The sequence below is a fragment of the Ylistrum balloti genome, unplaced genomic scaffold (assembly GCF_031769215.1).
Source record: "Ylistrum balloti isolate Yb309-2 unplaced genomic scaffold, AGI_CSIRO_Ybal_v1 Utg370706, whole genome shotgun sequence".
Classification (NCBI taxonomy): domain Eukaryota; kingdom Metazoa; phylum Mollusca; class Bivalvia; order Pectinida; family Pectinidae; genus Ylistrum; species Ylistrum balloti.
Window position 1 is genome coordinate 89,827 of NW_026782423.1, and position 23,871 is coordinate 113,697.

General features: G+C 35.6%; 1 protein-coding gene across 2 annotated transcripts; it reads right to left on the minus strand.

The window, feature by feature from the left end:
* Window positions 1-639: 639 nt before the first annotated feature.
* Window positions 640-23,711, minus strand: LOC132557648 (protein HGV2-like). Of its 2 annotated transcripts, XM_060222168.1 has the most exons (18): window positions 23,628-23,711; window positions 16,427-16,537; window positions 15,712-15,830; window positions 15,311-15,373; window positions 13,524-13,741; window positions 13,076-13,436; window positions 10,037-10,197; window positions 9,808-9,881; window positions 9,294-9,367; window positions 9,014-9,104; window positions 6,439-6,536; window positions 5,765-5,812; window positions 5,420-5,502; window positions 3,974-4,045; window positions 3,484-3,531; window positions 2,342-2,389; window positions 1,705-1,818; window positions 640-1,258 (listed from the first exon to the last, which is right to left on the minus strand). In XM_060222168.1, exons 1-18 carry the CDS (start codon window positions 23,666-23,668, stop codon window positions 1,196-1,198), a joined length of 1,887 nt encoding a protein of 628 aa, XP_060078151.1. In that variant the 5' UTR covers window positions 23,669-23,711; the 3' UTR covers window positions 640-1,195. The 2 variants fall into 2 exon arrangements, with proteins under 2 accessions (XP_060078151.1, XP_060078152.1); XM_060222169.1 differs by lacking the exons at window positions 13,076-13,436; window positions 13,524-13,741.
* Between the last annotated feature and the right edge of the window lie 160 nt (window positions 23,712-23,871).

Below are 23,871 nucleotides of genomic sequence, written 5' to 3' on the forward strand. Positions count from 1 at the left end.
TTGACAAGGACAGTTTGTTAACACAACATCCAAGTTCAGGACAGTTTATTCTCAAACTTCATACATAGGTTAACCCATTTTGGGTCATATGCAAGACAATTAGACAAATTCTGTCCTGCATTGAATGTGAAATTCTTGAATCTTGAAAACAGAATGTCTGACAGGTCCACCACATTCAATTAGGAATAAACTTGGGTGTTAAAGCATCCAATGACAACATGTATTCCAAGCAATTCATTATCTAACTGCATTTGATGGCATCAATGTAAATTAGTAGACATCATAAGTTCAAACCAATAATTGATATAACCGATTCCAAAGAGGAAATAGCATTAACTTGAATGAGTGATTTCATCCATTCCTAATTTAGGTCCAACATTAATTCGAAACAAAGTGACCTACTTTTGATATATACAGTGTACCCCGTCACCTGGACGTTTGGACAGACAGACACAATGCAAAGCTATAACCCTTCCCCCACCCAATACCTGGAAGAAGACTTCATTAAGAACTAAACAAAATACCACTTTCAATCTTTCTAACAGTTGAACAGTACTGGCTATTAATACTGTTTAAGGGGTCATTAATGCGACAGCACCAAATGCAAGCCAAATGCAGTACAGAAAACAAACGTTATGATTCATTTCAACATTTTATCCTTCAGCACATTAATTTGTATGCATATCAATGTGGCTATAAATAAACTGTACTTTGTAAATGCCAAATGATAGGTCAAACATTTTAGCTTCCACATAAAGTATTTGTACATTCACCCTCTCTGGTAGATCTTAGGGAATCGCACGGTCAGAAATTCCAGAGAATTTGCAGCAGTGATCAGGTGCAAACATAAATAACTAAACATGATGTGTTCAATGAAACAGCAGGTTTGTGTAAAATGTACAAAATGTATAAACCTGCTGAAGTAAATATGAAATATGCCATGAGGAAAAAAACCCAATAGGATCCATGCTTTACATCGCGGTCCCAAGTGTACAAACACTTCACTGAAAGTGACACTGACATGTATAGTGTCAAACATACACCAGTGAGGTTTAGATCACAACACTTCTCTCATTCACACAGCTGAATGTTAGTCCCGTTGGAGCTTTATGCCCCAGTACACATCCTTTATAGTATGAAAACTGTTCCTGTGGTCAATTCCAGAAAGACTAAGATTGATCCCAAGAGGAACTGTTCAAGAGGCCACTGCTTCTGTTGGTTTAGGTGCCTCACTATCTGCCTTTTTATCATCCACATCCTGAAAAGAAATGATACCTTTATTACAAGGGCATAGAAAAACCTCACAGGTGGAGACATGTAGACAAGAACAAAGTACAACATACATTATCACTAATGCCAACAGGACATTGACATCTGATGGAGAGACTGAACTTTGATCATGTTGTGTAGACAAGAAACAAGCACTTAAGAATCACAACATCCGATGAGACAGAGCCTTGCATTAGATGATGTCAGGTAGACTATAAACAAGTACAATAACATACAACAATCACAAAGTGTCTTTCAGTGTCATGTAAATTCAGGATCAACAAAAGACTATATTTTCCACAATGTTCTGACTTATCACCAGAAGTCTAACAGAATTTTTTGCTGTCATTAACCAAAACATCACAGCTATGATGTAAACTTTACATTCATTATTATGTTAATGGGATCATTTCTGGTTTTTCAGTAATCCCTTACCATACTTTCTTTGTCGCCATTAACTCCATTCACCTTTGGTGGGGCGTCACCTGATCCATTCTCCTGGCGGGATTTTTTGGGTTCAACTGGCTCTTCCTCCTCATCTGGCTTTCTCTGTAAAATACATAATCATGATAATGTGAATATCACATCCCTGGTCTCTTAGAGGTTGGCGAAAATAACCTTGTTTACAAGTTTAAATTCATGCTTAGTGTCATATCCAACAAATGTTAATGGTTTTATACTTTTAATTCTATATGTAAAGTAAACAAGATTACAAGCAGATCATCAGCAAAGCAGTACACAACAAACTGCGAGTTATGAATAGGACAGCCTGTTTTAATACATCATCACCTGACAGGTAATTCAGAATCTGAGTCGAGTAAACTTAATACCAGCAACACTTGCCTTCCCTACAACATTACTTCACAGGTACTTCTGTGTCAGGTAAACTTCAAACACCAAATCCCTACCTGCCCTATACCATATCCAACTAAACACCAGTGATCCTTACCTTCCCTATACCATATCCAACTAAACACCAGTGATCCCTACCTTCCCTATACCATATCCAACTAAACACCAGTGATCCCTACCTTCCCTATACCATATCCAACTAAACACCAGTGATCCTTACCTTTCTGCGAATCAAATGACTGATGTCAGAAACAGGCTTTTTTGGTTCCTGTGAAAACGAAAGTATATTGAAAGTAAGCTGGTCAGATCATTTTACATTTCATTCACAACATTAAAAAAAAATTAAACATTTGTCCATATAAACTGTCAATAGATGTGAACTGAAATACTTTAAAACTTTCCTGTCCGAACTTCAAATCTTGGACTGTTTTAAGCAAATCCATTTCCTGTATTAACTGTAGTGTTCTTTGAATGTTTGCTCAGTAGCTTTAATATAAAAATGAGACTGAATTTCACTTTGGTTACAAATGTTTCCTTGAATCACATTGGTGACCAAAACTTATAACATCATTACACTGATGTAAATATCTTTATCAGGTGTTTCAACTCAATTTCTATCTAGGGATATTTTAACCTCAAGTTTTGAAACTTGAGTTCTGTTCCTTTTTTTTTTTTAAATTTTAAGTAGGCAATGAATAATGATAAGTTTTTCCATGTGTTTGTGTCAATAAAACAAATCTACATTGAAGGACAGCTGCAGAAAATAATTTGCAACATTTTACTGATAACCTGAACATTATTTGACATAAAAACCCAAAGTACCTAACCATGTTTTATCATCTACTGCATTATTTTTCTTTTAAGTGTAACAGGACAGTATCAATACATGCTACAGATAGAGGGAGAGTCTGATAAATTTCTTTGCCTCCTGAAGTCACATTGGGCCGAGACTGCTTTATTTTTTGAGTGTAGGGGTTTTGGGTTGTGGATCATTCATTAACTAGCCTCCATGGTACTACGACTTTAGATTACTGCAAACACCAGGACCAGTTAGAGGTAACTTTAAAAAAATCATGTAGAGTTGTTTGTTACGATGTTGAAGTGTTCCATGTCAAGCAAATGGAAGGCGATTCTGGGTTGTCTTTAGATATCATCTATGTGACTGAAGTATTCACAAGCATTTAAATTATGTTAAGAGGTTTATGAGAGAAACTGACAAAACCTTCACTTGAATTATTCAAAATGAGCAAATTGTGCAAGTTTTCTTCATAAATAAGAACACTTTTTATAATATTAAACAAATAGATACAAATAAGCTTATTGTCCCAGATCATTCTGTAAATGTCTACTCTCAGTACTTACATCTTTAGACTTTTCTTCTGGTTTTTGAAGACCAAGACTTTCGGTGATCTGCTCAAACAAAATTCATATGATACTGATTACCTCAACAAATTACTGAAATGTTCAGACCAAGAACTAAAAAAAAGCTTGTTAAAAATTTATGAATTACTGTGTGTACAAATTTTTCTGGTATATTTGGTATAGTAATAAGTTTTGAATTCCTCAGTTCTAGTCAATCGTACAAGGCTAAACTTAATCCTTCACCAATGTGTATAAAATTATCTGATTTAAACATGGCCGTTACTGTAAGAGTATCACCCGATAGCATATTTTGTCACTGCTTGAAGTAAATCTAGCCGACTTCATAAGACCAATGGAACAGATTTTATGTTTCTGAATGTCAATGAACCAATAATTATGAAAACCAATCATATGACCGATATGATCCTTCAGTAAACTATTGTATCTGATATAGCGAGCAGTCCTTTTCTATAGATAATGATATACCTACCACAGACATGCCCTCTTTGGCCATCTTCTTCAACTCTTCAATTTGTCTTCGTTCCTCGATAACTTCCTCTACCTGTAAAGAAAAATCTACACTTAGTTGTCTTTCACACTGAAATTTGTTGAGTTTGAACACGTAATATTTGTGGGTAGTGGTTAAGACATCTGAAGTGTAGATCCAGTGGGGAACGCTTATTGCTATTGCTTATTATGTTGTAATGAATCTAATTAAAATTCTACGAGATGTCTAATTTGACTTTTCACCTGGTGGAAGTCAATTGATTTCTTGATTGATGCCATTTAAATTTGTATAATGTCATGAAAAATGTTTAACAGATTAGATCTTTACTCATTATTGAACGACTAAATTTTGGTCAGCTGACTAGGATTCCAACCATTATTTTCAATGTCACAAATCTTATTTTGACCTGTGTTTTCCAAGATGATGGCTGATGTTGGGCCTATGAACAATTATAATCTCAAAACAGTCAGCCGAGTTCTATAAAAGCTTTCATTTTTGTTGCAACACATTATAGAAATAATCTTGATAACAAAGTGAGGTTTATAACTTAACTATATTGTTCATAAATTGTGAATAACATTAACTGCCATCCCATGTCATGGATTCCAACCATATTTGACTTATTTCCATCAGAAATTAAACAAATCATGCTTAAAAATACAATATTCTTATATAACTTTAGTAATTTTTACCCTCTCTAATCTTGTTTATGATAACAGTCACTTGTCATCACACATGCTATTCTGGATTTAGGTCTTCCTTTTTTATGTAATTACCTGGGCAGGTGAGCAAACAATAGGCCCAATGGACCTGTATCACTCCTCTGTTCTGCAGCTCAAGTATGAAGCAAAGATTTTATTGAAATAGTTGATTCATGCCACTTCATGTATATTTTTAGCTGAATAACCTTTCAATGTGTGTTACTGGTGAAATAACACAACCCTGGGTATCTTGATTTAAATACATTAGACACCAGACCTTTGAAGTGAGTCAAGGTCATTTATTTCAATAAAATTAATATCCCTAGTCTTAAAAGTGGGTCAAGGTTGCCTCAACCAAGCATGATATTTGCCCAAAAGAATGACCTAAGTCTCTTGATCAATCAATGCGACATTAATTTTCACATATTTTATACATCTGGCTGGAAATGGGTCAAATTCATTCATTTAAACTGACTTGATAATCTTCATCTCAAAACCCTTTGGTATTTTTCAGTTATTCAAAAGTAATCCCAACATTTAAATTTTTGTGTGATTTGGGGTTACTCAAGGTCACAAATTTGAAGACTATTGGCCTAATATATATCTCCATTCTAGGTTAATGAGAGGCTGATTTCTAAAAAAAAAAGTGTACATTTGAATGATGGATAATGCACATGCTGAGCTTAATAACTGAAATTAAATCAAGTTTTGAACTAGCTTACATTACCTTGCCTCTAATATCTGGTAATATTTCTTTCAAGTCATTTATTTCTTGTTCTGCAAGCTTCTTTGGGTCATCAAAGCTTCCTTCTGCAGTTACAAAAACAAAGCGATTACTACACAGTACTGTGTACAGGATATACATCTTACTTTTTCTAAATATTTCAATGTTTCTGAATTTTTTTGCAGTGTACTACGCAGGATTTTGAGGGATTAAAGAACATTCTGCCATACAAAATATCCTTATTCATAACTCAAGTTCAGAATTATTTTTCAAAAGACGTAGTAGTTTGTGGAAACTCAGTGATCAGAACCAGATATTTAAAATCTCCCAACAATATATTTAGCTCACCTTTTGGTGGTGGGAACTTGTCATCGTCTAATCGCTTCTGTAGTGAATCTGTCAAAGAAAAAAACAATCTAAAATAAAAAGATATGTTTTGGACTTCACCATTAGCCTGGAAGTAAAACCTGTTTCTAAGTGAAAACAAAATGGCAGTCACAAGGTATGATCTACAATTCATATCAATCGATTTTTAAAAACATATCAGAATTTTTTTTTTATTACTGAATAAAGCTGGACATGGAGATAAAAAAAGTCACTGGTTTCAAACAGGACAAAGTAAACTTCAGATAAATCTTGCAGACTGAGAATTTGAAAGAGATAAACATTATTTTCAATACAACGAAAGACCCATTACAGCTTTTACTAACTCAATCTCTGAACTTAAAAGGGAGATTTTGTTATACAAATATGCAATTGCATTGTTACTGTTCTTAATAAAGCTAGATATATTACATTCTTTAACAAATCTACAGGTCAAGCTGGACTCTCAATCACCATATACAGTTAACAGGAATAGACGTCGGAGAGCGATGCCAATTTAAGGAGGGGAAAAGTTCGCCGATTCTAGGCGAGCATTGACCACCTTTATTGATGGTATTCAGCAATTTTTAACCAATCACAATTCATTTTATCATTCCATGCCTGAATTTAATTTTCAGATCAAGAACTGTTCTCCTTACCTATCTTACTTTCCATCACCTTTACTGCTGCCCTGAAACTGTCTATAGATTCATCATATTCCTTGTTGAAACTGTATGCAAGTCCAAGCTGATAATAACTGTATGAAATCAAGGAGTGTATAACTACTGGTTTATCTCTTCACATTAATAACAAACTAACGGATACAACAGAGGACTACTGACTAAAATATACCATTCTTAAGATAAAGTTCGCATAGCTTGCATCACCCAACCCATTGTTAGCTTGGTCATTGTTAGTTTGTTCTCTCAACAGCCCGAGATGTTGGGGAGTCAATATCTTCTTGAAGTGGCTGGTGGCTACATCACTTGTTCTAATTTAATTGCTCAAGGCTAAGTAGATCAATCATTAATATTGATATATAGCACTTAGCAGACATTTTATCATAAGATAGGTCACTCATTTGTCTATGGTCGACTGAAAAACGAAGATTTGTGAAATTCAACCGATATTAGTTAGTTGCAACATCTAAAGCTCTGTCACCCAGATTCATTATATTTAACCAATTTCTTTTGTTAGACCTAAATAAAGGAAAGTATTTGAACAAGACTAGTCCTTCATTCCAAGTAATTACTCCTTTTTAGGAAATAGGAATTTATATAAGATAACAACTAAACCTGAAATCTTTTCTATACAATGTCAAATTGAAGATGTCTTGCATGATGTATCGAAATAAAAGAATAAAGCAAGTGATTATATGACTATAATTCTATGAAACAATCTATCCTCCAACATGAAATTACCAGTTAAGGGCATTTTCTATAAATTACAAGAGTCATCATGACACCATAAACTTGCATTTATGACAAATTTCGGCGAGACTTACATCTCAAAAAGTGACCTTTAACTTAAACCTACAATGCATTTGCTTGTCTAAAGAAGATAGGTTTAAATGAACAAACACAAGTAATTAAAATGTTGAAACATTAGTTGATTTAAGCCATCACAAAAGGGTTCAAGTTGAAAAAGTTCAGAGATGGTTGATGTGTTATGCTAATGCCAAGTGGGCTACACAATAGATTCTAGAGAGGTATTTGCAACAACTTTTAAAAGAAAAAAATTTAATTATTAATTTTGGTTCTCATTCGACAAAGCAACTAAAAATGTGGCAATGACTGTTTTTGATTTTGATATAGCTGGAAATGTTCATGATATCAAAATAAAAAACAGTCATTGCCACATTTTTGGCTGTTGGTTAAACACCACCAGTGTTGTGTCGGACTGCAACATCTAGCTTGATTTTGTTCAAAATACCAAAAAAATTGAAGAACGCAAAACTTGTCGTGTACAGCAGGGTCAACTGTGCAGTCATTGGTTGAATTCAGATTACCATTGCTTTGCTCGAGATCTTTTCTCAACAGAGGTAGAAAAGTACCCACATCCTGTACTTATCATGCGCATAATGAGTGGACAAGTTAGTTGCTATGTTGAATGCGAAACGAAATTAAAGCAAGTGTTCCAGCACTGTTCCCATTCGAGCACTCATCACATTAGTTTAATTCAGTACCGCAACTCAATACAGGACAGAAAAAAAAAAATAATAAAAATGGAGAAGAAAAGCATTAATGGAGAGGTCCAGCAAAAACTTATGAAGTTAAAAGCAGTTAAGCATTGAAATTAATTTAATTTTTTTCCAAGTAGCCTCCCCTTGTCCATAATTACGTGAAAACTCAAATTTCTTGCATATGTCCAGAAGTATAGTAATATGTACTGGAAATATTCTGAAACACTTGTTGCTAAAAGACATTTCATGGTTGATTATACACTTTCTCTTTTATTCATTTATCTTGTTATAATGTTGCCAACCATAAGACAGCATGAAATATATTGTGGTATAATGTTAAAACACATTTATGTCACTCATTTACATAGACAGAAGATGATGCATGTGGTTTTTTTTTTTTTGTTTTTGTAGGGAAAAGTCAGATTTGACTTGTTAGTCTTCCCTATAGATACTGGTTCCCAGCACCTAATAAAAGGTTTGTCAATTCATATATCACAAGCTAAACAGGAACACTGGATGGCTCTGTCACTGCAAACCATATATAATGAATGTCTGATCACTTTACCTGGGCATTACTAGAATCCAGCTTAATGTCATCTATCTACACAAACTATGTAGTTATTCATCCAAGTACAGCATAATTTCAATAATACTAGTGATATATATTTCCATAAAGCCTTTAAAGGTCTAAAAATTTACAGACAGTAATATATTTGACATTGACATCCTTGAAAGGTCATGGCAATTCATTTTAACACGGTTAATAACTTGCTAGCATGCTAAAGGCCAATTTTCATGTTTTATGTCTCCTTACAGTGTAAACAAATACTCTCTCAAGAGAAAATTTTCACAAATTTTGTTCAAATCAAATTTAATAGAGCCATTTGATAAGGACAGACAGAACAGCTAAAATGATTTAATGCCAATCAAGGATTTGGAATCTTGTAGCAATACTGTAGAAAGGGAAACATGCGACTGAAAAAGTGTATAGAGGAGATCTTGTAAATATAAGTATAAACACAGCAAAGGTGTTGAAATATTGAAAAGGATACGTTTCTGCCAGTGACCGATCATCTGGATCAAGAACAGATTTCTGAATATTTAGGCACTCTGTGAAATCCGATATTGATTGTGCATATTGCTCTGAAAAACAAAAACACACAAACGATTAGCAACAAGTATAGATTTCCTCCAAGTAGCAAACTACTTCCTACTTGGACCATTGGAACCATTGATACATTAAATATGCTAAGAACCAGATATCTATCAGTCGATAAGAATGGATATGTAATATGAAGATTGTCAATGAAGTCACCACACATGCTACTCTACCTGTCTCTAGACTGACTTCTCCCAGTTTTAGGTATGCATCTGATGCCTTCAACTTGGCCTCTTTGTCTTCATCTCTAAAAGGTTGTAAAATTACATCATACATGTACACCAAGAGCTAGATGATCATGAAATAGATCTACATATGTGAAGGGTCTTGTCTGATACAACATGAGCTTATAACTTTTACTAACATCAAATGGCTGATGGCACAGGATCACAACCAAAATATTGCTTCCTACTTCATATAATAAGTCCTAAAAGATTCACAAGTTTTCATTAGTGTCTCTGGAGAATATACAAAATGCCTATTGGTAACATGCATTCAAAATGAAGATACTGTCTTAAATTGTCCCAAGCCAAGCATGTTCTTTTTTGGAAATAGTTCAAAAATAATAATTCACAAATCAAAATACCAAAAAAGGTTTTTGAAAATTCTTATCTCTTTATGCATTGTTAAAACAAATGATATTACATTCCTCCATCCATCTGATGTATTTTGTAAACCAAAACTTACTTCAAATATATAACTTTGGCCAGCTCCAACATTTCCCAAGCCAGCTGTAGATTTGATACGTCATCAGCATTTTCCTTTAAATAAAAATTTTTTTGTTACAGATAATTGTAAACCTTTACTCCACATTTACCTAAAATAAATTCCTTTATCTTTATAAATGTTTATGAATCATAAGTACTGACTAAAAGAAGAAAAACTAAGAGAACTAGATCTAAGTAGCAACGCTTACCTCCCCTTCTTTCTCTCCTTGTGATCCTTCTTCCTGAGAGTTATCACCTTCCTCTGCTGTATCAACTGCCTCACTTTCATCCTCATCTTCCTCTGTGCCCTCCTCTTCTGTGCCCTCTTCTTCCTCATCCTCTGTACTGTTTTTTGTCGAACTAGATTCACCTTTAACCAGAATATATTGGGTATTGTCACTTCTTAGATTCTGACCAATTACCGTTAAAAATTCTTCCATACCACTGTTAAGACCAATTCTACAAAGTGATCAATTGTTAAAAAAAAAAAAAAAAAAAGTACTGATATCTTGCTCCTTAAAAACTTCACACATTTTTTATCCTCCAACAGGCCCAAATGTTAACAATGAATAAATATGTAAAACCAAGCAATTTCAAACATAACTTAATTCTATCATACATTTAACCCATTAACCCTGACCAATGAACATCTAATATTAATGAGGTAAATTTTCCATGATAGAAAAGAAGTTTCTATGATGTTTGCAACAATGAATACATCTCGAAAGAGAGGTGCATAATTCACTCAATATTCTCGTATATGATGCATATTCATCAATACAATTTTCATTGGTTTCATTGCTCATTCACATAAGATAAATAATGATGAAAAGTACATCTACTTTGTAATAAATACTATGCCCTTCTTGATTTTACAATAATCAACTAAGAATAACGTTGTTAGTAGAAAATGAAAGTAGAAAAGTGATGCATGCATTGATGAGAGAGGCTGTATCCTGTTAAGAACAAAATGCCATGTAGTGGTAAAGATTGCCAGCTTCTAACAAAACATTGTCATGCAGTGGTGGACTTTCAGCTCCTCAAAATTTACTGCCATGCAGTTGAAAAAGAGACTCTGCTATAAAAAATACTGCCATGCATTGGTGAGGTACACTGCCAACTCTATCAAAATAATGCCAGCAGTGGTGAGTGAGGCTGTCAGCTCCTAACATGATATTGCCCTGCTCAATGAGGGAGACTGTCAGCTCCAAACAAGATACTGTCAGCAGTGATGAGGGAGACTGTCAGTTCCAAACACGATACTGTCAGCAGTGATGAGGGAGACTGCCAGCTCCAAACACAATACTGTCAGCAGTGATGAGTGAGACTGCTAGCTCCAAACACAATACTGTCAGCAGTGAGATGAGGGAGGCTGTCAGCTCCAAACAAGATACTGTCAGCAGTGATGAGGGAGACTGCCAGCTCAAAACATGATACTGTCAGCAGTGATGAGGGAGACTGTCAGTTCCAAACATGATACTGTCAGCAGTGATGAGGGAGACTGTCAGTTCCAAACACGATACTGTCAGCAGTGATGAGGGAGACTGCCAGCTCCAAACACAATACTGTCAGCAGTGATGAGTGAGACTGCTAGCTCCAAACACAATACTTTCAGCAGTGATGAGGGAGACTGCCAGCTCCAAACAAGATACTGTCAGCAGTGATGAGGGAGACTGCCAGCTCCAAACAAGATACTGTCAGCAGTGATGAGGGAGGCTGTCAGCTCCAAACATGATACTGTCAGCAGTGATGAGGGAGACTGTCAGTTCCAAACATGATACTGTCAGCAGTGATGAGGGAGACTGTCAGTTCCAAACACGATACTGTCAGCAGTGATGAGGGAGACTGCCAGCTCCAAACACAATACTGTCAGCAGTGATGAGTGAGACTGCTAGCTCCAAACACAATACTGTCAGCAGTGATGAGGGAGGCTGTCAGCTCCAAACAAGATACTGTCAGCAGTGATGAGGGAGACTGCCAGCTCCAAACAAGATACTGTCAGCAGTGATGAGGGAGGCTGTCAGCTCAATGAGGGAGACTGTCAGCTCCAAACAAGATACTGTCAGCAGTGATGAGGGAGGCTGTCAGCTCCAAACATGATACTGTCAGCAGTGATGAGGGAGACTGTCAGTTCCAAACACGATACTGTCAGCAGTGATGAGGGAGACTGTCAGTTCCAAACACGATACTGTCAGCAGTGATGAGGGAGACTGCCAGCTCCAAACACAATACTGTCAGCAGTGATGAGTGAGACTGCTAGCTCCAAACACAATACTGTCAGCAGTGATGAGGGAGGCTGTCAGCTCCAAACAAGATACTGTCAGCAGTGATGAGGGAGACTGCCTGCTCCAAACAAGATACTGTCAGCAGTGATGAGGGAGGCTGTCAGCTCCAAACAAGATACTGTCAGCAGTGATGAGGGAGACTGCCAGCTCCAAACAAGATACTGTCAGCAGTGATGAGGGAGACTGCCAGCTCCAAACATGTTACTGTTAGCAGTGATGAGGGAGACTGCCAGCTCCAAACAAGATATTGTCAGCAGTGATGAGGGAGACTGCCAGCTCAAAACACGATACTGTCAGCAGTGATGAGGGAGACTGCCAGCTCCAAACACAATACTGTCAGCAGTGATGAGTGAGACTGCTAGCTCCAAACAAGATACTGTCAGCAGTGATGAGGGAGACTGCCAGCTCAAAACATGATACTGTCAGCAGTGATGAGGGAGACTGTCAGTTCCAAACATGATACTGTCAGCAGTGATAGGGGAGACTGTCAGTTCCAAACACGATACTGTCAGCAGTGATGAGGGAGACTGCCAGTTCCAAACACAATACTGTCAGCAGTGATGAGTGAGACTGCTAGCTCCAAACATAATACTGTCAGCAGTGATGAGGGAGGCTGTCAGCTCCAAACAAGATACTGTCAGCAGTGATGAGGGAGACTGCCAGCTCAAAACATGTTACTGTCAGCAGTGATGAGGGAGACTGCCAGCTCCAAACAAGATACTGTCAGCAGTTATGAGGGAGACTGTCAGCTCCAAACATGTTACTGTTAGCAGTGATGAGGGAGACTGCCAGCTCCAAACATGTTACTGTCAGCAGTGATGAGGGAGACTGCCAGCTCCAAACATGTTACTGTTAGCAGTGATGAGGTAGAACAAAATGAAGCCATGCAGTGGTGAAGGAGAACAAAATACTGCACAACAGTGGTGAGGGAAACTCGGCTCTCAACATATACCAAACTTTAACCTTCAGGTTTTTTTTCTTTTGTCTCTTGGTCTTCATCTTTCAGTTTGCGGTCTTCATCCATCTTTTCCTCTTTCTTGTCTATTTCGGTTTCATCTTTCTCTTTGTTTTCTTTCTTTTCATTCAGCTTAGTTTCATCTTTTGCATCATTTTGCTTATCCTCAACAGACAACACCTCTTTTGTTTCATTAACGACAACGTCTGTGTCCATTGATTCTTCGTCTTTGTCCTTTTCTTCATCTATTTTCTTACATTCCTCCTCATCTTTTTCATTCTTTTTTTCATCCTTGAGTTCTTTATCTTTCTCTTCATCCTTTACTTTATCTTTCGTTTCATCCTTTACTTCTTTATCTTTCGTTTCATCCTTTACTTCTTTATCTTTCGTTTCATCCTTTACTTCTTTATCTTTCGTTTCATCCTTTACTTCTTTATCTTTCGTTTCATCCTTTACTTCTTTATCTTTCTCCTCATTCTTTTTCTCATCTTTCTGTTCATCCTTTAATTCATCTTTCTCTTTGTTCTTTTCCACTTCTTTTTCAACATTCGATTCATCTTTCTTTTCCCCGTCCTTCTCTTTATCCTTTTGTTCTTTCTCTTTTTCAGCAGAAGCAAGTTCTTTTTCAGACATAGCATCAACAACTTCTGCTCGAAGTCGGTAACGGTCTTCAACTATAAGAGATGCGTAAATGAGATTTCAAATCATTACCAGTACCTATAATATTGGACTTTATCACTACTTCACTATTTGTATAAAGTTCCATGTTTGACTTTCATCAAACTACCTTCCTAATGATTAAGACCATGCAGAACATGCAAACACATTACCTTGCACATATATCTTCATTTCAAATGAGGCGGATATTTCAGTTTTGGTTGTCCTTCATATAGTTTTCCATGTGCTTTCAAGAAGTTTATTTAAAATTATGTATTTTTTAAAATGATGCTAAAACTGATTTCATTATATCACCTAGAGTGAAAGTATTAATTCGATGAGTTGCAAAAATGCTGCAATATATCAAATTTAATCAATGGTCAGTGTCGGTGTCATTTCCTCCATTTTGGTAAACTGGCAACAGTTGGTTTTTGGGAAAATTTCGTTCAGGGAAAAACTGAATACTGGGGAAAAATACTGAACGTGAACTGCTAGTTCATTGTTCTAATGAAAACACTTTGACTTAAAGATTGCAGAAACTTTAAAGGGTTCTTCAACATGCATAATTGGGAATGGTTCCTGAATACGGACCAAATACATCAACCGATAATACACTTCTGGACTAGTACCATGATAATAAATAACTTTAGTATGATAGACATGATCTAAAACCAATATCTGGAATCCTGCTTCGCAATAACTCTTTAACTGCTTATTTGTAAAGCTCCAATTTTTCAACAACTTGTAGTTGTTTAAATTACCAGTAATGGCACATAACAGGTACACATAGCATATTGGCCAAGTCTCAACATACTCAGCATTTGAGCATGTCCAATCATGGCACCATTCTAAAGTACCCTCTTAGTAAACTCGTCCTTCATGCAATTTTGTCTGAACATTCTTTCAACTACATGTGCCATGGCCAATATTAAAATTCTCCTTGCTTGTCCAAACCAGTCTAAAAACTCTTAAGAATATTTACGTGTTGAAATTCTACCAGGTGATATTTGAGAGAAAAAAAAAAAAAAAAAAAGCAAAAAAAAAACTAAGCTTTATTCTCAACCAGAAAAAGTTGCTCTGTTGAAAACTTAGATATTGAAGGAGAATTAAAAAGCTAAAAATTAAGAATTGAAAATAACTCATTTCTTTTCAAAGCAAAATACCATGCACAAAAACTGCATCTCATTGTAACAAAGCCTTCAGAGTTTCAAAGTTTCAAAAACAGATGATTGTGGGACAATATGAAAATGACAAGGATGGACAATAACTCTTTCAAAAAATACTGAATCGATATACTGTTCATTAATATACAACATCATGCTTCCTGAAACAGCTAGTGAAAGTCCTGCACAGAACCTTGTTACACTCGATGGCCAGCAAAAGCAGACTAAAAATATCAAGCAACTTCTAAGTACTAACTAGCTGGATAAATAAATTCATCACCACATTTACTACTACATGCAGACAACTAAGTCAATACATTGATGCATCAAGTCCAAGCTTAATGTCTTGCAGTATATATATCTAAACAGATGTAACATTTTTCATAAAGTACATTAAAGACAGCTCAACTGTATATATACTACCTTCCATGTCTCCCTTTTCAAATTGTTCATCAGCACTTTTCTCTCCGTCTTCTTCCTCTGGTACTGTAATAATTATTCTGCACATATATACATGAAACAGAGGCATACATTACAAAGAGGATACTAGCCAATCCACATACGGTAAAATCCACTACTTTCATCCTTGCTTAAATCTAGCGTAACTGACTCTTCGAATGTTTTTATTGTTAAAAACTTAAGCATGTGTATCTAAAACACTAACTTATGGTACTACGAAAACATTTCAATCTTGTGTAGGTTTACATAAGTGAGAAACATGCTACCGAGTCCAATTCTATAAAGTACTGAATTGAGCGAGACATTAGAAATTAAAAACATTCTGGCCCCTAGCTGTTATCATCATTTTGATGGGTGTGGTTTACCTCCTTGTAGAGCATTGCCAAGTACTCCTGTTTCCATCCTGGCCAAGTCCAAAAGAGCTCGCCCATACTGGTAATAGGCTTCTGCACACTCTTTGGCAGTTTCTCCATAGGATTTAGAACTGTAACAAATATAGAACTAGTTTCAATATTATGACTTGTTTGGAGATTAGATGGTTATACATGATCTTATGGTATACACATGAAATCATATTGAGGAAAAAAAATTAAAAATGCATAAAGCCTTTAATTTTCCCAGTTTATGAAACTACTGGCCATTTGATCAAACATACAGAACAAATTCTGTAAATTTCTGTGAAAATGTTCAAGCCAAATATCTTTAAATGAAAAGTGAATTTGACTTAAGACTGACAGCAAAGCAAACCTTATCCTTTTTCTTAAGTAAAAAATGGTTGACCTCTGACAATTTATATGCAGGGTATACATAAGTTGACATCTATATTACATTTTTTATTCCACATATATGTCGGCATTAATTCATTAGATGAGGATGATACATAGCGACAACAATGATCAAAACTGATGCAAACTATCACTTATTAAAGAACGTCTGCTTGGTAAGAGGATAACTAATCTGATGGAACAGCCCTACAGAAAATAAAGTATTCCTACCAGAGGAATGAGAAATTATGTCATCTGTCTGATGGGTTTGACCATTTTCTATCATGTGCTTAATAGTTTTATGATTCACACTTACAGAACTTTACAGGCTTCTTGGAACTGGTTCACTGCTGTTGGAATCTCGCCACAAACCATGTTACGTTTCCCCTGTGCAATCATATTAAGGGCAGACATGGCAGCTTCCATCCTAAAATTTGAAAAAAAAAAAAATTAGCGAAAACAAGAATTTCACAGCAGTAGAAGTGTCACCTGCCCAGCAAGGTTTCTGGATATGAATTTTCTAAAACAATAGCCAAAGATATTCATTGTATTTATTCCATTCACATAATTTATCCATTTTGTGATGTGTAAAATTGCAGGTTAGATATATTGTGTCAAAAGGAACCAAATCCCCATTCATTGATGCTTAGTTCATCGTTTGGTTTATTTCATCATTACTGAATCAATTTTGATGATTTTTATTGTCCTATCACAGACACACAATTCAGTCGTGCATGTGCCCTAGCTTTAGTCACTGCTCTTACTCTCCTTAACATCAACTCCATTGAGGTGTTGGTCCTTGGAGGGAAATTATTCCACTCCTGAATAAGGGCCTACACGAGTTGAGTAGCATTATATGGGACACAGACACACTTCCAAACTCTCCTGTCCAGCTTGTCCCACAAATGCTCGATTGGGGACCAATCTGGATTGTATGGTGGCCAATCAAGATCTGGAATGTTGTTTTGAGCCAAAATGTCATGACAAACCCTAGCAATGGGCCTTGTTTTGTCGTGTTGCAACATAAGGTTACATTTGTTAATGAGTAAAAGGACATACTTTTAGAGACCCTTCCAAGAATCTGTCGTTTTCCGTTATGAGAATCAGAATACACCTCACCATGACCCCAAAGGACATGTCGTCCATCTGACCTGTAAAGTGTGAAGCAAGATTTGTCTGTCAACAACCTGGTTTTACAAAACCAATTAGGTGCATATGCAAGCAGCCACTGCATTAGACGTTGTCACTTCTGCATAATTGGTGGACCAACCTAGGGATGCTGTGGCTTTAAATGAACTTCCCACAACTAATTACTAACCATTCTTGAACACACTGGCTAACCACGAGTGGCAAAAACTTTATATGCTGTCTCCATCTGAAATCAGTTATGGAGGTATGAGAAACGTATGCCTCTATCTCGATATTGTGAAGTTGTGCTGGTGTCCACTTCTGGGACGGTCATCCAATCTCCATGTGGCTCCAAGATGATCAACTAAACAGGATTTTGTTGTTTCATCATTCATGTACATCATATTGCTGGACTACATAACATTGCGAATGCTCCTGCATTATCCTATTCACTGAACTCAATGGTGGCACTTTGCTCTACAATTGCTTTGTTGTTTAGTGGACCTGTACTGTTCCAATGTTCAATTTGTAAGGCTATACCAGTACATATGGTGCAGAAATACTCTGGATGCACACTTTCTTGTAAAATCGGCTGAAAGTATGCAGTGTCGAGCTGGGTCATATATGGCTGAATTTTAACTGAAAAAATTTTCACAGTGCACAAAGTTAGCTCTGTCAAAATTAAATTTTCGTCCATGTGTCTAAATGTTATATTAAGAAAACTGAACTTGTGGTTTCCCCCGTAATATATTTCCCTTCTTTCACATTTCCTAAACTACAGAACATGAATTGCATAAAGAATTTTTTTTACCATTTTGATGCCTTATAACTTCATTATAGTGATCCGACAATTCTTAACTTATATACTCCATAACATGCCCATTGTGTGTGAATCAGTTAAAGATGGCTCAGCAATTCAGTTACACCAAATTTTTTAAAGGACATCTAAAAAGAACGGATGTAAAATACCTCCAGACTGGCTATTGGACCTGGCTCTCTGCCCCCAGGGTGGTTAGACCAACCATATATACAAAACAGAATCCCCTTCCATCAAGAATGTATCAGATCAAAATCAGACAAAACGGTGTCTTTCTTTAAGATTCTAAAGAATTTGTTCAATTTCTCCTCCATCAGGTCCCATGGTTTTAGACCCAACATTTATACAAAATTTGTTCCGATTCCCTCCAAATACTTCTGACCAAAATAAGTTTAAATCTGCTGTCACCTTGCGACTAGTGGCCATTTTTAGAAAAAAGCTGACATAGGAGTGTGCCATACTATGACATACATAAGCTAACCGGTAGTTTGGACCGGGGGAGCTAAAAAAATGTTTAGTATTTTCCTTTGCTAATACATTAAATTCTTTCAAAAATTTTGCTGTTGCCAGCAGAAGTGACTTTTGGGTTGGTCATTTGTGCATTATCTATATCCGAGCACATGGCAGTAGTGCTCGCTTTGATAAAAACATTATTCAAGACTGTGTGGTGCTTATGATATTGGTATGTTGACATTTGCTGTAATCCCTTCATAGGAAATGAGTGGAAACGTTATTGAATATCTTTCTGGAAATCCAATCATCCAATAAAATGATGGTAAGAACTACTGTACAAGTGCTCACTGTCACTTCTGTGCAATGCAATTGATCACTTCTTCATAACCATTTTTCATTGCATGCAATAGTTAAACATTCCTGTGTTATTTTGACAAACTTAATTATGTATGTTTATAGTTTTTCATGGTTTATATGTGTTTTTCTTATTATCAATGCGTCCAAATGCAAAAGTAGAATCAGAGTCCATTTCATTTTCGGTGTAAACAACCCCGCATAATCCAGCTGATTTCAGAGTATTTGATAGTTTAAATAAATTATGTTAGACATAAAGATTATCATGATTCTTTGATATTTATATCTGCTTCATAAACAATTTGTCAACCAATTCCTGCATCAATCATGCCCAAGTGAAAAGGCAACATAATTGCTTTATGATGTCTTAAGATGTTACACGGGAAAGGCATGTGAACTGCAACGTCTCAAGATGTTGTGGAGGATACAGAGCACATTGGTGATCTTTCCAGATGTCACGAGAATGCAGAGTTCATAGGTCAAGAAAAAAATATTGTATGTACTATGTGTATTATATGCAAACTGGCTTAACATGGCAATTTGGATATAAATCTTATAATTGAACAAGAGATCCCAGAGGAATCTTGGCACCCACTATTGTTTGATCTTTATTTGTTCCTTGAGGGCTGGATCTTTTCCCCTATTTCCTCTAAAGTTTTTGCTCTTAATGATGAGAACTTTCCAGAAATAGCTGGTTGCCTTAAAGCCATTGTTTTTTCATATCGGTCCTATAATCCAACTGGCACAACTAGGGACAGAGGGGAACCCACATATGAAATCCGAGAGATCCATTCAGTACTTCTTAAGAATCAGCGATAACTTTACTAAGTGAAATCCAAGATGGCCATCTGTCGGCACTTTTGTTTTTCTGATCAGACCCAAAATCAAACAGACACAAATAAGGACAATGGGGAAACCTACATAGGAAATTTGAAAGTACTTCTCAAGACTTAGCAATAATGAGCTTTACCCTGCCAAATACATGGTGGCTGCCTGTCTGCCATTTTGTTTTTCAGATCAGTCCAAAACAGGCACAACGAAGGACCAAAAGGAACAAACATAAAATTTCAGAGAGATCCATCCATTACTTCAACAATAGCCATAACAAACTCCATTGAAAAAAATCCAAGATGGCTGCCTGTCAGCCATAACTATTTGCACATGGAAAAGTACCTATGGCCTTTATGACGTTACAATAGTTAATGTATTAATTAATGTATATGCCAGTATTGCATATTAAATAAATGTGTTTTTTTCTACCCGTTTCAATGGTGGTACAAATAAAATTAACTTTTTTGTAACATAAACCCTATCTTTGTCGCAAACATTTAAAAAATTTCTGTTTCTCTTTTCAAACAATCCTGTGTTTGAATATTAAATTTATTTCTAAAAGCAGCAACATATACAGATGGTGTACTATCACCCATTCTGACTTATGTAACTTAGGGGACAGGATGTTTGACACAGAAACTAGGTATGTTTTACGTGTCTTTCTACATGAAGCCCCATAACACAGCTTACATTGTTTTTTAGCTCTGAATTACACTGGAAAAGTTAACAGACCAAGCTTCAATATTTGTCCATGTTTGCAAAAATGGGAGGTAAACTGTACTGAATATTCCAATATCAATTCACCATTCAAACGTGTGAGAAACAAATTATTTATTTGCAAATGTTTCATTTCATCTTTAAAGTGAGATATGAAAATTCTGCAACCAGAGGTACAGCCACGGATCAAAAGTCATTCCCAAAAATTATCAACATTTCTATAACAAAATAGACTTTGGAATTTAAAACCGTGCCAATATATCAAGAGATGTATAACATTCAATAAATGGGAAGTCTGGAAAATTTGAGGCAAAGTGGCAGGCCTAAAAAAACTACTGCCAAGGATGGGTGGAAGATACTTTAAATAAATCGTCAATTTAATGTGCACACATCTGTTAAAATTTCAAAATCAACTGACCAACGACATTTCCATTTCCATGGTTTTAAAAGATGAATCATCAGAAAAAAATTATGATTTTGGTTGAAATGACGTTTGAAATATTTTTTTCTGACCAATTTAAGTGGTGTTGGGTACCAACATTAAAATTTGCATCTGGTGAACAGGCAACGAAAACTGGCTTCCTCAATGTTTAGCTCACCAGGTAAAGCTGCCATGGTGTTTTGGGGTTTGTGGCAATATCAATTCTCAAAAGTAAACAGAAATCCTGTAACAAAATTTATGGCAGTTTTAGCTAATAATTTCCCAAACTCGCCTTTGATTTTCCAAGATGCCAACAAGTCATTTCACTGATCTCTGTGCACAATTCAAATAATATTCCGTTATTGTTATGGCCAGCATAAAGCCCAGGTTTTAATATCACAGAAAATACATGGCTTCTACTTAAGATCAAGTTGAGAAGGCAAGCAGCAACCATTGAGTATAAGGATAACCTTATCAGAGTTGTCCAGGACATTTGGGCTTCCTTCTCTCAGATATATACCAGATCACTTTCCTTTTGTCAAACATCTTTTAATCAAAGTACTGAAAGTACTGAAAGGCTAAACGTATTGAAAAATATTCACAAATAACCGCAAAGCTATATTACTTTCCCCACACTCCTACACTTTGGAATGCAAAAATTACTAAAATAAGAGAACCAGAGGCTATTTTTCTTAATTTTAAGCGATTTTATATCTTCTTTAATTCTTATTTCAAATTTGACGACAATAATGTGAACAAATCAAAATAGGTAAAGAAAATTAAAAAAAATACACACAACCAACCATACATTTATCGCCAACAAGCCAAATGATAAAAAGCTCTATGATGAAGTTGACTAAATGAAACCTTTGAAATACCCAAGATTTTGCAATTACTATCCTATCAATATGAGGATTTAGACAAATCGAAAGGATTTTATACTTACTTCTTTATTTTGAATGTATTGCAAAGTAATAGTCCTTACTTATTATAATTTCATTTGTAGTTGAGGAAAGTAGATAAGGTGTACACAGCATTTCAGATAGATTAAAGTGTAAGTAATTACATTAAATGTATTTACATGCCTATCTTCCTTGAAGTATCATGGTTAGACTTTTCTTCCAGTAATTATGTCTATAAAGACATAGTTCTTCGAGATTAAACCAGACTTCTAAATATATACAAAATTTACAATATTTTCACTATAGCTACTACTATTTCTGATCTGCAATGCATTAGATAATGTCACCATGACACGCTAAATGAATAAATATGTTATGGAAATATTTCGTTTGAGTTAATTGATAATTATAAACATGAATATTTTGGGGTTTTTTATACGCATTTTGTTTGAAGGAATATTTTCATTTCAAGGAACTTTGATACACATTAACAAACCTTGAGAAATCAGCACAATCAAGCTTCATCAAATAAAACTAAAAGACAAAAAATATAAGTTATAACAGAGTCAACATCATGATCAGTACAGCATTAAAAATATATTATAAATCATGAGCACCAAATGTACCTTGCCTACGAAGCGCAAACTTTTTATCTTCAATAACTTGAAAAAAAGTGTCATGGCGGTGGGTGTGAAAAACCTGAAAAAGTGTCATATTGGCGGGTGTGCACGTGGGACGAACAGTCCAATTCGGTGACGTCTAATGAGGTTAAGTGATGTTATATATTAAGACGATCTTGCCACGACAAGGATTAAAACAAAATTGATGTTCTATTTGTAAGTTTTGTTTGTTTATAAGTGCTGTTAGTTGATAATTCAAACCAAGCCCCCTGACTAGCTTCTGATCAACTCGCACGTACAGTGTTCTGTACGCTTACGTCATGTCGAGAAATATGTTGTTCAAAATTTATCAATAGTTCAACCACACTGTGCTTCTTTTTTTAAATATATAGTAATCGTATTGATATTAAAAAAATAAACTAATTTTGGATGCTTTTAAAATAGCGATTTGAAAGATTGCAGCATTATTTACGCAGAAAATTGCCGCTAGAGGGCTCTAACTCTTTTCGATATTTCAGCCAATGAGAAGGCCAGGATCGGTAAATTTTGTCTGAAAGGCCGTTGCAATAGGCTATGAGTACTGAGTATGTTTAACCTAAAAAGCAAATGGATCAATCATAAAATAATGAAAATTTCAGGCAAAATCTACACTATTTATCATTAATACTAAGTTTGTGAAGTGCCTTTGTTAACATTTGACCGTGGCCATTTTTGGGAATGACTTGACCCTTGGCTGTACTAACATTCTTTCATTAGAGTATTATAATCAATGCATTTGGCTGTCATATTCATTCTCATAAATCCCACAGGAATGTGGCATTTTCTAAAAAAACAGCTTGTTTGACAGTCTTCGGTAAGGACTTTTCAGCAAACACTGCACTTCCATGTACATAGGCATGTAGATTTATTTTGGCAAATAGCAGATCTAGTCCGAATTATTCCGACATTCTGTCGACTTTTTCTTATATCGGTCTCGCGTCGATGAACGCTCAGAACTCATGCCCTAGAAAAAGTGAGTGGTGTAAGTGACCAGTGTCTGGGTCAGCATTCAAACGATAATTATGGAAAGAAATCGTACTCCAAGTAAAGAATATATTCTTCATTTTGTGAATGGCATTACTACTTTCACATCGAGTAAATCGCTGTTACCCAACCAACAACTTCTACACTTTCAAGACATTCATCGATATCTGTCAAACCTGGATTAGAGATCTTCAATCTGCTTCTTCCACGGACGTCACTTGCAGTGAAACTGCTATCTCCTTAGCACCTACCTGTCTTTGTCTGATGACCAACTAGGACCCGGATTATCCATAATTCAGAACAAATAAAATACGTGCAAAGCAAAGAAAAACGTGATAATTTCGCGCCTTCTCTCAATCTCAACTTCCGCTTCGAATGTGTATTAATCTTTAAACAAAACAAAAAAAAATTATTTATGTATGTCATGTATATCTTTTGACGCTCTAAGTATCAACACTGAGCTAAAATACAAAATATTAAAGGATATATAGGCAT